Source organism: Doryrhamphus excisus, linkage group LG5 (genome assembly GCF_037039965.1).
Source record: "Doryrhamphus excisus strain RoL-2023G ecotype Guam linkage group LG5, RoL_Dexc_Guam_v1.1, whole genome shotgun sequence".
Classification (NCBI taxonomy): Eukaryota; Metazoa; Chordata; class Actinopteri; order Syngnathiformes; family Syngnathidae; genus Doryrhamphus; species Doryrhamphus excisus.
In genome coordinates, this window is record NC_136361.1 from 5,934,080 (window position 1) to 5,952,341 (window position 18,262).

Genomic DNA, 18,262 nt, shown 5'->3' on the forward strand with positions numbered 1-18,262 from the left:
GATTTACACGTGTACTTTATGTAAGACGTATTGACTCACCAGTAGAATCTCTATAGTACCCAGGATGTACATGGAGCCAGCAAATGTGGTACCAAGGTAGAAGCAGAGACCCACAGCTCCACCAAACTCGGGGCCAAGAGATCTGGAAATCATATAGTAGGAACCCCCAGCTGGGGATGAAAACAAAGAAACCGTGAGCTTCAAGGGAACATAAGTAGTCGAGAATGAACAGATGGCCTATTGTCTCCTTAATTTACAATAAACATAAACAATACACTCATTCATTCATTTTCTATCGCTCATCCACACGAGGATCGCGAGGGATACTGGAGCCTATCCCAGCTGTCTTCGGGCGAGAGGCGGGGTACACCCTGGACTGGTGGCCAGCCAATCACAGGGCACATATAGACAAACAACCATTCACACTCACATTCATACCTATGGACAATTTGGAGTCGCCAATTAACCTAGCATGTTTTTGGAATGTGGGAGGAAACCGGAGTACCCAGAGAGAACATGCAAACTCCACACAGAGATGGCCGAGGGTGGCATTGAACTCGGATCTCCTTGCTGCGAGGCCTGCTTGCTAACCACTCGGTTGCTGTGCAGCCAGAATGAGTCTATATTATATCTTATTTTCTCTTATTATGATCACTACATTTGGGTAATATGAGTGTAAAGGTGACTATAGGGGTGTTATTTCATGTCTAGGGGGCTCTAATAATGTTAGCCAGCCAATCACAGGGCACATATAGACAAACAACCATTCACACTCACATTCATACCTATGGACAATTTGGAGTCGCCAATTAACCTAGCATGTTTTTGGAATGTGGGAGGAAACTGGAGTACCCGGAGAAAACCCATACATGCACGGGGAGAACATGGAAACTCCACACAGAGATGGCCGAGGGTGCGATTGAACCCTGGTCTTATTCATGTCTCTTATTATGTATTTTGGGTAATGCAAGTCTAAATGTGACTATAGGGGTGTTAGTTCATGTCTGGAGAGCTCTAATAATGATAAAAATCCATATTTAGAAGGTGAGGGGAGAACATGCAAACTCCACACAGAAATGGCCGAAGGTAGAATTGAACCCTGGTCTCCTCGCTGTGAGGTCTGCATGCTAACCACTTGACTGCCATACAGCCGATCTTATTCATGTCTCTTATTATGTATTTTGGGTAATGCAAGTCTAAATGTGACTATAGGGGTGTTAGTTCATGTCTGGAGAGCTCTAATAATGATAAAAATCCATATTTAGAAGGTGAGGGGCGAACCTGCAAACTCCACACAGAGATGGCCGAGGGTGGGATTGAACCCTGGTCTTCTAGCTGTGAGGCCTGCGCGCAAACCAACTCTACACCATACAGCCAGTCTTATTCATGTCTCTTATTATGTATTTTGGGTAATACAAGTCTAAAGGTGACTATAGGGGTGCTAGTTAATGTCTGGAGAGCTCTAATAATGATAAAAATGGTGAGGGGCGAACATGCAAACTCCACACAGAGATGGCCGAGGGTGGGATAGAACTCGGGTCTCCTAGTTGTGAGGTCTGCGTGCTAACCACTCGTACACCGTGCAGCCCGTGTACAATACAGTATATTGCAACAAAAGCGTCCTACCTGGCACAACGCCATTCGTAGCAATTGCACTCATGGATATAGCTGTCAGCATAGTCTGAAAGCAGAACACAGGAACAAAACCATCAACCTAAAAGCCCCCAGACTCATTAAACTCATGGATGTCAGATTTGTAACTTTGACTCTCCATTTGTAACTCACATATCAACAACAAATACTTACTTATTTTTTCCATACCGCTGTACTTGTACAATTCTGCCAGTCTGTTAAAATACTTCTTAAAGGCTTATCCACTAAGTCTCCAGGATTGGTAATGGATACAAGCTTTTCTGTGAAATCAGTCATTATGGACGCCGCCGTTTTCATCAGCCGCTTATCTAACAGCTTTTCAATGAGAATAACAAGGAAGGACATAGCGCCAGATATCGGGGACATGGAGGCTAAGTAACAATGACAGCAAGGTGAATGCATGAAGGTGAGAGAATGGAAAACAAAAACAAAAGTGGTGGAAAAGAAAGAAAGAGGAAGGAAGGAAGAGAGCAGGGTAAAATCCGTGACTATCCATGAGCGAGATAAACCTCCGGCTCTTGACCGGGCATCCGGTTTAAAATGGCAGACAAGCTGGAGTAAAGCCAATTAGCTGTTAATTTTACCTCCAACTTCCGCTTAAATCCAAAGCAGCTATGCCACCTCTTCAGGTCAACTCAATGTCCGCTGGTTTGTTTGACCTTCTTGCATCTATTTTTATTAGGGCTGAATAAACTGTTATGATGGGCACTAAGGGGTTGTGTTCAAAGGCATCACGTAATTTCAGGTTGTTTTTTTTTTTTTAGGTGAATTTTCCAGCATACTTATTATTTTTATTAGATTTTAATTTTGAGTTGATTTTGAGTTGAGTTTGAGTTGAGTTGAGTTGAGTTGAGTTGAGTTGAGTTGAGTTTGAGTTTGAGTTGAGTTTGAGTTGAGTTTGAGTTGAGTTTGAGTTGAGTTTGAGTTGAGTTTGAGTTGAGTTTGAGTTGAGATGTTAATGTTAATTTATTTTTTTTTAATTTATTTTTATTTTTATAAATTTATTTTTATTAATTTATTTTTATTTTTTATAAATTTATTTTTATTTTTATAAATTTATTTTTATAAATTTATTTTTATTAATTTATTTTTATAAATTAATTTTTGTAAATTAATTTTTGTAAATTAATTTTTGTTAACAGCGATAAAATGAGGGATTACTGGATCCTCAAGAATAAATGTTTTTTTCTTTGACTCTTGAAAGTCATTAACATGTTTGGGTTTTTTTTCCCCAGCATACTTAAACGCGGGAGTGCACCAAATGTAGAATATTTGGATCCAGCCGCACAAAGTCAGATGTGGTCTAAGCAGTGAAAATGAACATTAATCTGTGTCAGCTTAGTCCGCTTCTTATGTAAAAGCAAAGAGTTACAAAAAGCAAAGAGTTACATTTTTATTTTTATTTTTATTTTTATTTTTATTTTTATTTTTATTTTTATTTTTATTTTTATTTTTATTTTTATTTTTATTTTTATTTTTATTTTTATTTTTATGCAAAGAGTTACCCTTTTATTTACAGTATCTATTTCATTCTATTTATTGGATTATATTCGACCAAATATGGTTTATTGCTATATAAAAGGTTATTGATCAAAACTACATTGTCCAAAAAAACCCAACAAAAAACTCTGTTAATGCTAACATGTGAGTAAATATATAAATATGGATCCATCCGCACGAAGTCAGATGTGGTCTAAGCAGTGAAAATGAACATTAATCTGTTTCAGCTTAGTCCGCTTCTTATGTAAAAGCAAAGAGTTACCCTTTCAAACGCACTTAATATCAGTAATGGGAGTTTTTACTTAAATCTGACATGAATCCATAGCATCCTATAGCTTTGAATCACTATATTTTTTAATAGGGATATATTCTGGTTGATTATTTTGCATGTGATTCGAGCCCGGTACTGTGAATGCAACTGGGAATGGTGTGTCAGTGCAGTATTCCATGTGGAAGAATGTAAAAAAGCATCGTACTGAAGGTTCCTGCCTGTACTTTCCCTGATTAATCTGAGGTAATCCATTGTCTGGCTCGGGATTGCGAAATAGCACCGGCGTGTGTGAGAGCGTACATCGCACTATGACACTTTGCAGATGGAAGGATTACACGCTAAGCAGTGGAAATGATGGTCCTTCATTACTGCTGTCAATTCAACACACACACACACACACACACACACACACACACACACATCAACGCTTCCACATTAAGTTACATAATCTTGCAAGTGACTGCTCTATCACTTAAATCTAAAATCTCTTGATGAAATGCAAATGCTACCCACGTCAGGAATGAGGCCAACACTAAAGTGAGATTCCAAAGGAATCCAAATATCGATGGTATCGACACCATGGGTAGTATCGGCTCAATACTATTATATTTATACATTGTTTGCAATAACAGGCTTTTCTAGGAATGATGACAGCCGATAGTAGTTTGTGCTTTTGTTTAGTTATTTTGCACAATAGACTTTATTTTGAAGCAAACAATTACATAATATATTGTTATATATTGTTATATATTGTTAAATTGCTCACAAATAAATGTGTTAATATTTTTTTCTGATGTTTTTATTGTGATTATGTTAATGGTTTAATTTCATTTGAACATGCATCAGATTACAATTGAATGCATCACATAATCAGTTCACAGTTCCACATGTCCAAAAGGAGTAGGAAGAAGCAAAGCTTATTAAATCCTACCCCTCCATCTGGTACTTTTACAATCAGTAACTGTTACATTTGTTCACTTCCTACTTTCCTAATATAATTTAAGTTATTATTTTTTAAAATGTATTATTATTATTTTGTATTTTATTTTATTTCTTTGTCATATACTGAAGTACGAGGTGATATGACCATACAATGACATAATGGTTACCATAGTAACCATCAATATAGTGATATATATATATATATATATATATATATATATATATATATGTATAGCACATCATGACTCATTATGATAATGATCAAGAAATTAAAGGCAAAAATCACAAAATCCTTCGATGAGTATCAGTATCGGCAATACGCTAACTTAATTAACTAACTAATTAATTTAGATCGATCGCAAATTTGCACTCACCCCTTGAAGGCATTTATAAATAATAATAATAATAATAATAATAATAGCATTATTATTATTAATCATAATAATAACTAATAACTATAATAACATTATTAATGGTATTTTGTTATAATATAATAGTAATAATATAGTATAATATTATTAATAACAATAATATTATTATTACTACTACTAATAATAGCAATAATATAATAACGGACTAATAATAATAATATAAACATATATTATTGCATATTATTAATAACAATAACATGATTATTATTAATAATAATAACATTAATAGCAATAATATTACTACTACTACTACAATAATATAATATATATAATATATATAATATATATATTATATTATATATATAATTATATATATATATTTATAATATATTATTAACATTATTATTATTATTATTAATAATAATAGATTAGAAGCGAAGGCACCTCAAGCACTTCACAATTGAATATACCCATTATTCATTTACTCCTCAGTCACACACTGGTGGTGGTAATCTACATCTGTAGCCACAGCTGCCCTGATGGTAACATGGCTGCCAATTCGCATTTACGGCCTCTCCGACTCAACACCCCATAGCCTTTTGTATACTCACACATGAGCAGCACAAGCCAACAATGGCCAAGGACTCTAAGATGCCAGCGGTGCCGACAATCCAGGTAAGACGAAGAAACAGGATTACTCCCAGAATGTTCTGGATGCAGGGGAGATAAACACCCATGAAGGTCCCCATCTGAGGGCTCTGGAAAGAAGGAGAGGGAGATTAGGCCATGTTAAACATTCAGGTTTGTGCTGATTCATGAATACTTTTTGGGGAGACAATTCCATATTGACTATGACCTCTGACCCAGGCCCAAGAAACCAGCATCACATGTCAAACAGATAATGGAGAAAAACACTTGTCCACTAAGACTGGACAAGTATTGTATTGTTTCTTGAATTGGCTCATCGTTGTGCATTGTTTGAGTTCCTTACTCAATCCATTCCATAGTTTGATTCCACATACTGAAATGCTATGGCTTTTTAACGTAGTCCTAGCATATAAGTGTTTCAAATGTACTTCTTCCCTGAGATCATATTTCTCCTCTCTTGTAGAGAAGTATTGGATGACATTTTTAGCTAATTGGTTATTTTTAGCCTTATGCATTATTTTAGCTGTTTGAAGATGAACTATATCAGCAAGTTGAAGTATTTGTGATTTTACAAATAAGGAGTTAGTATACTGTAGAATTTCGTAGTTTGCTGTGGTCAGACCTCATCTCTGTGTGGAGTTTGCATGTTCTCCCCGTGCATGCGTGGGTTTTCTCCAGGTACTCCGGTTTCCTCCCACATTCCAAAAACATGCTAGGTTAATTGGCGACTCCAAATTGTCAATAGGTATGAATGTGAGTGTGAATGGTTGTTTGTCTATATGTGCCCTGTGATTGGCTGGCCACCAGTCCAGGGTGACACCCCCCCCCACCGACCCGCAGACTGAAGATGGAGGAACTCTAAATTTACCTTGACGGCTTTCTTCTTGGAACTCTCGTCATCATCGGCCTCCTCGTGCTCCTGGGCCCCCTGGGTGAGATTGGTGTAATTTGCCAGTTTATTGAGAAGCGATGACACCATGGGGTTGCTGTCCATCTCTTCCTGCAAAACAATAACAATACTTTCAACTTCGGGTTTAAGGATCCCAAAGTCGCAAATGTATGACACATACATGAATACACTGAAAATACACTGTTACCTCGGTTAACATCCATCCTGGTTCGCGCATTTCTCAGTTAACATCCAAAATATTTTGCATGCAAATTTTGCAATAGAGCTGCACAGCGGTCATGTGGTTAGCGCGCAGACATCACAGCTAGGAGACACGGGTTCAATTCCACCCTAGACTATCTCTGTGTGGAGTTTGCATGCGTGGGTTTTTTCCTCCCACATTCCAAAAACATGCTAGGTTAATTAGCGACTCCAAATTGTCCATAGTTATGAATGTGAGTGTGAATGGTTGTTTGTCTATATGTGCCCTGTGATTGGCTGGCCACCAGTCCAGGGTGTACCCCGCCTCTTTCCCTGAAGACAGCTGGGATAGGCTCCAGCACCCTATAGACGTAGTCTACCCTATAGACAGAAATAAATGTGTCGTGTGTCAACATTTTTGAGAGCCAAAGCCGATATTATAGACGTAGTGGCATTGTACGCTAACCGGGTAACGTTAACCAAGGTTTCACTGTATGAATTTGAATCAATGTTTAGTTTATTGTACATTCAAGTGAATATATCTGGAGTACACAGAAATAAATGTGTCGTGTGTCAACATCTTTGAGAGCAAACGCCAATATTATAGACATAGTGGCATTGTACGCTAACCGGGTAACTTTAACCAAGGTTTCAATGTAAGAATTTGAATAAATGTTTAGTTTATTGTACATTCAGGTGAATATATCTGGAGTAGACAGAAATACACGTGTCGTGTGTCAACATCTTTGAGAGCAAACACCGATACTATAGACATAGTGGCATTGTACGCTAACCGAGTAACTTTAACCAAGGTTTAACTGTATGAATTTGAATCAATGTTTAGTTGATGAATATATCTGGAGTAGACAGAAATAAACATGTCATGTGTCAACATCTTTGAGAGCCAACGCCGATATTATAGATGTAGTGGCATTGTACGCTAACCGGGTAACTTTAACCAAGGTTTCAATGTAAGAATTTGAATAAATGTTTAGTTTATTGTACATTCAGGTGAATATATCTGGAGTAGACAGAAATAAACGTGTCGTGTGTCAACATCTTTGAGAGCAAACACCAATACTATAGACATAGTGGCATTGTACGCTAACCGAGTAACTTTAACCAAGGTTTAACTGTATGAATTTGAATCAATGTTTAGTTGATGAATATATCGGGAGTAGACAGAAATAAACATGTCATGTGTCAACATGTTTGAGAGCCAACGCCGATATTATAGATGTAGTGGCATTGTACGCTAACCGGGTAACTTTAACCAAGGTTTCACTGTAAGAATTTGAATAAATGTTTAGTTTATTGTACATTCAGGTGAATATATTTGGAATAGACAGAAATAAAGAAACACTATCCCCACGAGAGGTCAAATCCAAACCTCTTTAAAGAGCCTGGCTGGATCAGCTTCATGTAGGGTTTACGGCGTGAAGGCCTTCTAAGTGATCCGATACAAAGGCCAATAACAACAGAGCAGCAAGGTCAGCCAAACGACCGAAGTGCTTCTCAAACCTTTCACAATTGCGTACCACTTCAGACATTTGACTTATTCATGTACGCCCTATGACCCCTGGGGATAGGCGTACCCTTCTACAGGTTCACTACATAATGTTCAAACAGCAACTCCACTTTGAGGACATACAGTGGAACACGACATATTAGGATATATATAAATAGTAATCAATGCTAAACGTAAACACTATTTGGCTGCAAAGCTGTTAATTCACTTGTGGCGGCCCGCCAGGAATAAATTTAGACCACTACAAGCGAGGCTCTTGCATACGTCTTCCGTGTAAACACGCAGAACTTGTCGTTGATGGGCTACACTGCTGATGGGGTGTCAAAAAATCCCAACTATGGTAATGGTAATGGTTTTATTTCATTTGAACATGCATCAGATTACAATTGAATGCATCACATAATCAGTTCACAGTTCCACATGTCCAAAAGGAGTAGGAAGAAGCAAAGCTTATTAAATCCTACCCCTCCATCTGGTACTTTTACAATCAGTAACTGTGACATTTGTTCACTTCCAGCTTTCCTAATATAGTTTATTTTATTTTATTTATTTTTTGTCACATAAGTACGATGTGATACGACCATACAATGACATAATCGGTACCATAGTAACTGTCAATATAGTGATATATAAAATAATAGTAGCAAAATAACAGTAGAACATAGCTAAAAATAACAAAAAAAGGTTGTTCTATATGAAAATACATTTTTTTCACAAATATGACACCATGAACCATTTACACATTTGCAACTGAACTGAACTTGTAACCTCCTTCAGGCAACATGGCAAGACACCATTTCACTATGTATTTCAATGGAAGAGATGCAGGCCGAGTTCTTATAAAATGCACTTCTGCCAGATTGTGGTCATTTTTGTCAGCTTAAAAGTGCATCAAAAATGCTCTCTTTTATTGTGTCTCTCATGCAAAAAAAACATATAAGACGTATAAATAGTACAAGACAAGAACGTCCAAAATACCCATCTCTAATACCAAAAGGTTCTTTTAGTCTTTTAGAGCCAACACCGATATTATAGACGTAGTGGCATTGTACGCTAACTGGGTAACTTTAACCAAGGTTTCAGCCTTTACTTTACCAAAACGCCAGCATTTTGACCCTTTAAGGCAGGGGTGAGCAAACTACGGCCCGGGGGCCACATGGGGCCCACCAAGTGTTTGAATCTGGCCCGCCAGTTGCTTTCTAGGTATTTCAACTTTTAACATACAACAACTGGCAACTCAAATTCAATTTCGTAGATTGCTGTGGTCAGACCTCACAGCTCGGAGACCAGGGTTTAATTCCACCCTCGGCTATCTCTGTGTGGAGTTTGCATATTCTCCCTGTGCATGCGGCCATCTTAAACTGATGTCACAATATTATGTAATTGTGCGTATGTTGAATTCAGCTTATTTGAGAATACAGCGCATTTCTCAGTTAACATCCAAAATATTTTGCATGCCAATTTTACAATAGGGCTGCACAGCGGTCGTGTGGTTAGCACACAGGCTTCACAGCTAGGAGACCAGGGTTCAATTCCACCCAGTTTGCATGTTCTACCCATGCATGCGTGGGTTTTCTCCGGGTACTCCGGTTTCCTCCCACATTCCAAAAACATGCTAGGTTAATTGGCCACTCCAAATTGTCCATAGGTATGAATGTGAGTGTGAATGGTTGTTTGTCTATATGTGCCCTGTGATTGGCTGGCCACCAGTGTACCCGGTGTACCCCACCTCTTGCCTAGGTAGGTATGAATGGTGAGTGGGAATGTCTCGCCAGAGCTACAAAGAATCACAACCATACAATGACCTCATGTCTGACAACTAGGTGAGAGAAACAACACGGCTTACCTCAAAAAGTGCCATGTTGGTGCCATCGTAACTGTTGCTCTTGTCATTGTCTGTGTTGTTGATAAACGGACTGTTTTCCTTTGGGACGCCATCACCTGTGGAAACATAAAACAAAAAGCTGTTTAAGGATTCAATGTTAATAAATAGAATACTGAAGTTTTGTAGTTAAAAAAATATTTTTTGACCATTATCAGAAAAATGCCTCTATAGTCACCTTAATACTCATATTATTCATTGGTTACCACCACATTGCAAACTGAAACAGCCGCAAGCTAGCAAGCCCCCATTTTATTCCTTACCACTTCCACACGGCATAAGAGGAGAACTTTTTTTCCGACTTTGTCATGTCTGACTTCATGTAGTGTTAAGGTGATGTCCCAATATAGTGAGACTTGGTGACCAGAATACTACATATCACTTGAATTTCAATATGTTTTGACTAATAATCGAACATTATCGACCTCAACAGCAATCATTGACTGAATAACGCACATGTTTTTTGGAAGTACCTAGCTACCTATTCCGATCTCGATCCAATTCCAATTCAAGAATTCTACTACTACACATAATACTAATACTAATACTACACATCACTTGTATTTCAATATGTTTTCACAAATAATCAAACATTATCGACCACAACAGCAATCATTGACTATATAAGGCACATGTTTTTGGAAGTATCTAGCTACCTATTCCAATCCCGATCCAAGAATTCTACTACTACACATAATACTAATACTACACATCACTTTTATTTCAATATGTTTTTTATTAATAATCAAACATTATCAACCACAACAGTGATCATTGACTGTATAACGCACATTTTTTTTGGAAGTATCTAGCTACCTATTCCGATCCCGATCCAATTCTGATCCAATAATTCTACTACTACACATAATACCAATACTGATACTACACATCACTTGTATTTCAATATGTTTTGACTAATAACGCACATGTTTTTTGGAAGTATCTAGCTACCTATTCCGATCCTTCAATAATTTTTTCCAAAGAAGAAACGATGTAAATTAGCATCGAGCTAGCCCATGCCGTGTCTTCTGTATTTACTATATCTGTGGCGCCACCACGGAACTTTGGCTGGAGTATAAATTTGATGGGTAACTTTTACTGTTACTGCAGCTGCAGGGGTAATAAGAGGCTTGCACCGTGGATTAGTCTGGTGTAATCACAGTCAAAGTCACTATGTCCTTGTACTCTGCAGCTCTTTGCAACTGAGCCCAAGTGAGACGATCACAATGATTTTTTTTTTTTTTTTTTTTTTACATGTTTTCAAAACTTGGTTGAATATATGATTGCAAGTCGGGACTGCATGACCCTGCAGCCCCAGGATCACCAGCAATTTAATATGTTCAATCAATCATCTTTTTTTATCGTACAATAATTACTCTAATCACTTTTCGTGCAATTGTTGATCCAAAAGCGGAAGGAAGAGAACATCAATGTCAAAGTAACAAATGAAATATTCTTCAAACCGCTGATTTTCACTCACAGAAGAAGAAACTGAAGCCCTGACAGCTAATCTCAGAGGAGGAAACTCAAAATTTTGTCATTTTTATAAGAAAATATGATTTTATTTATGTATTTAAAAAGGGGAACTGCACTTTTTTGGAATTTTGCCCATCATTCGCAATCCTTATTTTACATTTCTTTCCCTTTTACGTGCATTAAAACGCCAAAAAACAAGTTAATATGAGCTAGCTAACAATGTACATCATCGGGAGACACCTACTTCGACTACTCCGACAACGTTTTATCATTTTATATACATTCAAGAACAAGTATATTGATAATGACATGTAATACTTACAGTAATTTGCCATATTTTGATGATTTAAAAACATATTGATTTCAGAGACACATTGATCGGAACTAACGCTACTTCCGTGTCAAGTGTCAAAAGAACAAACTAGCATCTTACTCAGTCTCTGTAGCGATGTTGTCCGGTTTAAGTTGAGAGCCGATGTATCCACCGCGTTCGTGTGTCCTGTTGTTGGCATGATTTATAAGCTAGCGTTAACTTTTCAAAACTCTAAATTTTGTCATTTTTTATAAGAAAATATGGTTTTATTTATGTATTTAAAAAGGGGAACTGCACTTTTTGGGAATTTTGCCCATCATTCGCAATCCTTATTTTACATTTCTTTCCCTTTTACGTGCATTAAAACGCCAAAAAACAAGTTAATATGAGCTAGCTAACAATGTACATCATCAGGAGACACCTACTTCGACTACTCCGACAACGTTTTATCATTTTATATACATTCAAGAACAAGTATATTGATAATGACATGTAATACTTACAGTATTTTGCCATATTTTGATGATTTAAAAACATATTGATTTCAGAGACCCGTTGATCGGATCTAACGCTACGCTACGCTAAGAACAAACGAGCATCTTACTCAGTCTCTGTAGCGATGTCGTCTGGTTTAAGTTGAGAGCCGATGTATCCACCGCGTCCGTGTGTCCTGTTGTTGGCATGATTTATAAGCTAGCGTTAACTTTTCAAAACTAGCAACACAATACCAGCATCATTAGGTAGCGGTACTAGGAAGTAGCTTGAGTATCACTCACAACGACTATAAGGAGACGTTGTGATACTCCGACAAAAATATAGTAGTACTCCGCGTTAGCTGCTACAATAACAATATCAGCAAAAAAAATCGGAGTTCCCCTTTAAGTGTGTCCAATGTCCAAAATATACATTTTCAAGGTAGGGCCATAAAGACTATAGTACAATTGCATCTTAAATGTTTCATTTATAGAGGAAAAAAACAACTCAGAACTTCTTTGACCTGGAGTTGAACCAAGCTTATCAGCGCTCGGAGTGAAAACAAGCCACGTGTAAATCATGCAAATAGAAATTCTCTCAGTGGAAGACAAATACCAGAGTTACTGCACCACAAAGAAAGTCAATAATGCACGGTAATACCCAGTACTTTTGCACCGTACAAGTACAAGTTATGATTATATTAGATATTAAATTGCTTTCTGTACACAGAAAAGTGAAGAACAAAACAAAACTATAACCTTTAAAATAAAGTAATTACGGGCGGCACGGCGGTCTACGTAGTGGTTAGCGCGCAGACCTCACAGCTAGGAGACCAGGGTTCAATTCCACCCTCGGCCATATCTGTGTGGAGTTTGCATGTTCTCCCCGTGCATGCGTGGGTTTTCTCCGGGTACTCCGGTTTCCTCCCACATTCCAAAAAAAACATGCTAGGTTAATTGACGACTCTAAATTGTCCATAGGTATGAATGTGAGTGTGAATGGTTGTTTGTCTATATGTGCCCTGTGATTGGCTGCAGACCAGTCCAGGGGTGTACCCCGCCTCTCGCCCGAAGACAGCTGGGATAGGCTCCAGCACCCCCGCGACCCTCATGAGGAAAAAGCGGTAGAAAATGAATGAATGAATAAAATGCTGTTTACATTATAGCGTTTAATCTTATCTCGTTTTAATTGGGTTCATATTGGAGTAGCGCTGTTCTTGTGAATGTTTCCTGTTTTTTTAGCATCTGCCCAATTGTGACTTGGTGTGGAAATGTCAATATATGTGTGTGTAGTGAGTGTGTGTGCTTTCAATGTTCTGTAGCAAATTGTCCTAGGGGACATGGTCCACATTTCTTTTGACAAAACTGGCCTCATTCATACGTTCATTTCATTGACTGCTACTGTACACATCTGACATCGACTCAGAAGAATTTCACGATAAGTAATGGTGTCACGAGATCCCGCGAGACTAACACGTGATGGTATTTCTGTTTACAGGGCAGATAATGATAATACACATACTCATGAAAATGGCAGTGAGAATTATTACCCCCCATCCATCTGAGGTCAACAGCTTCCGTGGTGTTATTCTACAATTGATTAAACTTACTTAAGTTTTGTCAGATTAAAATCCAATCGCTGCGTAATAGTCGCAGCTTTTTCAGAAATGCAATACTTCCTGGTTCTGCACTCTAAGCGTAACGAGAAATGTAGTTCTCTTAGTGTAAAAATCTAACTACCGTATTTTCTGGACTATAAGTCGCACAAGGCATAATTACGTAGAAAATAAACATACATAAGTCGCACTGGACTATAATTTGCATTTTTTGCAGGTAATTTATTTTACAAACTGCGTGACCAAAACAGACATTACGTCATCTTGGAAGGCAAGTTCTAACAATAACAAAAGAATAGAGAACAGGCTGAATAGGTGTAAGATATGCTAACACAATGCTTATTCAGCTACACAAAAAATAAACATGAACAGAAAAGGTGTCCAGTGTTTATGTAACATAAACAGTTTTTTCATTTATAAGTCGCAGGAACAGCCAACCTATGAAAAAAGTGTGACTTATAGTCCAGAAAATATGGTAATCTATTTTTTAGTTAGGAACATTTCATTCCCTGTGTTGTTTCATGACTCGGATGAATTAAAAACAAGTCCAAGTTCAGTCCTATATTTTGTTATGTAAAAATATAGTCTTGTTGCATTCCCATGACCCTGATGTATCATGTATCATTTTGTCATTACATCACTAAAAAAAACAGTCATGGTCGATAAATGTATACACACCAAAAATAATCAGTTTCAATAATAGTACCAGCTTAAATCCATCAACCCATCTAGCTGCCATACGGCTTGTCCTGTTCAGGGTTGTGAGAAGCACAACCCAACAGACTAGCCAATCACAGGGCAAACACCGTATATAGAGTTCTGACTTCAATTTGGAGCTTCGGCAATGCTACTGTTTAACTTTTCATTTTCATTTCAGCATACAGATCACATTCACAATTCAGCAATTGCAAATTTGCAGATTTTTTTGGTAAATTAAAAAAAAAATTTATTCTCTGAAATAAGTTGTGTTTTGCAGTGAGGCGAAGACATGCAAAACACCTTCTACACGATGCTAGTTTGCATGAACTTCTGTCTTTGCTATTTTTCCCCCCACACACAATTTGACTGCTTTTCCAAAATGCTTTGTTTAAAAAAAATTAGCAATAATTTTTATTAATAATTTTATTATTAATTTTTATTTTCATAAAATTATGACTTTGCACGCATAATATTTTTCCTTTATTACCATAACTTTTATATAATTTATATATATATATATATATATATAAATAACTTTTCCCCAACCTAATTTTCCAAATAATTAAAACAGTTCTTTCTTTTAAAAATACAACTTTATTCTCTTGATATTTTGACTTTATTTTTGCACTGTAAAATTACTGCTGAACATTCAATTGTTCCAGTATTTGTTGTAATTGTTCCAGTATTATTCATTAGTGGGGGGTTTTTGCCATTGATGGTACCCATTATGTCACTGTATGGTCATATCACCTCGTACTTTGGTACGCGACAAAAATAAAAGAAAAAAAAAGAAAAAAACTATATTAGGAAAACAGGACGTGAACAAATGTAAAAATAAAAATAAAAAAATAAAAAAATAAAAAAATAAAAAAATAAAAAATAATAAAAATAATAAATAATAATAATAATGTAAAAAAATATATTATGGAAAGCAGGAAGTGAACAAATGTAACAGTTACTGATTGTAAAAGTACCAGATGGAGGGGTAGGATTTAATAAGCTTTGCTTCTTCCTACTCCTTTTGGACATGTGGAACTGTGAACTGATTATGTGATGCATTCAATTGTAATCTGATGCATGTTCAAATGAAATTAAACCATTACCATTACCATTACCATTACCATTTTTGGCCGGATCACAAGCCTACAAAAAGTAGTAGTATATAAAAGTTCATGCAACATCAAAGTTAGCCCCCCCCCCAAACTGTTGGCCACAGCTGTACACTCTACACATCAAGGACTGGGTGGGTGTAAAGGAAACATTTAATCATTTTATCAATATATTCTGCTCAATACAATATTCTCTCAGGTACTCCAAATCTGCAATGTGCAGTATATAATGCAAACATATCCAATAAAGTGTATCTCAAAAAATGATGTGTGTCATCTGGGGTCTGATGGATTAATCGGCTGATTAATACCGGTCGGACAATGAAGAACCGTCATACTAAATGACATCAGCGCTTTGGGTCCTGATTGAAGGAGCCACTGAAAAGGTCACCATCGGCTTGGTTCTTACTGATTACTGATTGGTACGGTCCTGTCATCAGGTAGAGGGAACATTATGGTAATGGTTAGGTCAGCTTCTTTGGTCACGGTGGTAATAAATGACCAGGCATCCTATTTATAACAACTAAGCTGTGCACTGTGACGATTCTGTAAGCTGCCTTAACGCTGTTAGAGTTAGCTCATGGCGGCACATTGTACAGAAGCAAGAATGGGTGGTAGGACGGACGCTAGAGACCATATAGCGCCTTGGTATAAGTCAAAAATCAGTACCATTAAAATGATTTGAGGGATTTTAAAATGTATTAGATATTATAATTATTTATTCTAAATTATTTAAATTATTTGTACAAACGCTGTGCATTGTTCATATTTGATGTCATCTATTTATTCTCCACATTATTATTTATTATTATACGGGAACATTTCGTTGGCAATTTCACTGCTGTGTTGTTGTGCAATGACAATAAAGAAAGTCTATCTATATGCTAATGCTAATACTGATTCATTAAAAATAGCAAAAACAGACAAAAACATCACAAATCATAGCTAAGTACAACAAGTACAGAGGATTTAGTTTGTCACTGGAAAAATGCGACAACTCAGAGACGGAAGATACCAACATAGAAATGGGCATAAGCAAGGGAAACTAGCGCAACATGGTCGTGCAAGCATGTTTTGTCAACTTTCCGTTACATCTCCCATGCAGTGGCGCTGCCATAATTCATATTGATTTATTACGCTCCATCACTTCACACAACACACCGGCTCGTAGCCCTTTTCAATAAAATATCCCGACAAGAAATCCAACATAATCTGACAAATTTAAAAACTATACACAACATACAGTACTTTGTACCAAGAGTGAGAATACAAAAATCATACTACAAAATGAAATAAATAAACTCACCCCTCCGACGAGAGCTTCCCCTGTGCTCCATTTTGAGGAGCGGGGTTTTAAAAGGGGTCACAAAAGGAGGGGGGTCCTAACAGTGGTCCCTAGGGAACTCCAGTAATGACGGGTCCAAAGTATAGCGATAATGTTAGTGAGGTGCAGAAGTCAGGAATGCTGCCAGCGCTGTGTGGATAATGTGAGGATCAGCTATTTCTGTGACAGTGTATTTGTGTGTGTGTGTGTGTGTGTGTGTAAAGTGACCTGTGATGACGACGACAGCGACAGCCATGCACCAAAGCACCCTTGCCCTCCCCACGGAGATCAGCACGCACGCCCTCACGCACACTTCCCCTTTGCTTCCCCGAGCTTCTGATCCCTGCTACACACACATTTCCACAAGCGTGTGTGTGTGTGTGTGTGTGTGTGTGTGTTTGCGCACGCCGAGTGGGAGGAGCAAAGAAAGTGAGGGGAGTGAAAAGGAAAGGATGGGCGTGTACATGGAATAAAACTAGGAAGACAAATTACTGATTCCATTTCCTATGTGGGGTCAACCAAATTATCAAGTCCTGGTTCTCCGTATTCTCTAACACCTGTTTTCAATCCAGTGTGGTTATGTCAGAGGAGAGGTTTTCGTGACTCAATTTACAATGTGACCTTCACGTGGCATAGGTAGAGATGGACAATCAATCGGTCCAACAGTAAATAAGCGCTTAGACTGGATGTTATGGTAATGTTAATGGTTTAATTTCATTTAAACATGCATCAGATTACAATTGAATGCATCACATAATCAGTTCACAGTTCCACATGTCCAAAAGGAGTAGGAAGAAGCAAAGCTTATTAAATCCTACCCCTCCATCTGGTACTTTTACAATCAGTAACTGTTATATTTGTTCACTTCCTGCTTTCGTAATATAATTTTATTTATTAAGTTTTTAAAAACTTTATTTTATTAATTTTTATTAATTTATTGTTATTTTTATCAATTTATTTTTATCAATTTATTTTTATCAATTTATTTTTATCATTATTTAAATTTTTATTATTATTTTTATTTTTATCATTATTTTTATTTTTATCATTATTTTTATTTTTTTTATTTTTATTTTTCAATCAATAACTGATACATTTGTTCACTTCCAGCTTTCTTAATTCAGTTTAAGGGTTTTTTTTGTTTGTTTTTGGCGTTTTATTTTATTTTTGTCACGTACCGAAGTACAAGGTGATATGACCATACAATGACATAATGGGTACCATAATAATTGTCAATATAGTGATATATATATACATATGTATATATATGTATATATGTCATCATGACTGGTTGAAAACTCATCCTTGTATTTAGCAAACATCAACTAAACAACATGTCAAACGACAGTCAATCAAAAAGTTTCAAA

General features: G+C 36.9%; 1 protein-coding gene across 9 annotated transcripts in view; it reads right to left on the reverse strand.

The window, feature by feature from the left end:
• The window catches only part of slc12a7b (solute carrier family 12 member 7b), a 60,216-nt gene that overhangs the window by 22,863 nt on the left and 19,091 nt on the right, over positions 1 to 18,262 (reverse strand). For 5 of the 9 annotated variants that reach the window (XM_058059571.2, XM_058059570.2, XM_058059566.2 and 2 more), the window contains exons 2-6: positions 9,850 to 9,944; positions 6,254 to 6,385; positions 5,349 to 5,495; positions 1,627 to 1,681; positions 40 to 170 (exon numbers count right to left, since the gene is read on the reverse strand). In XM_058059571.2, the coding sequence (XP_057915554.2) occupies positions 40 to 170; positions 1,627 to 1,681; positions 5,349 to 5,495; positions 6,254 to 6,385; positions 9,850 to 9,944 (560 nt within the window). Of the gene's footprint in view, positions 1 to 39; positions 171 to 1,626; positions 1,682 to 5,348; positions 5,496 to 6,253; positions 6,386 to 9,849; positions 9,945 to 11,794; positions 11,889 to 12,278; positions 12,345 to 16,877; positions 17,890 to 18,262 lie in introns of those variants that run through there. The other 4 variants (XM_058059569.2, XM_058059567.2, XM_058059572.2 and 1 more) reach the window with 4 other exon arrangements.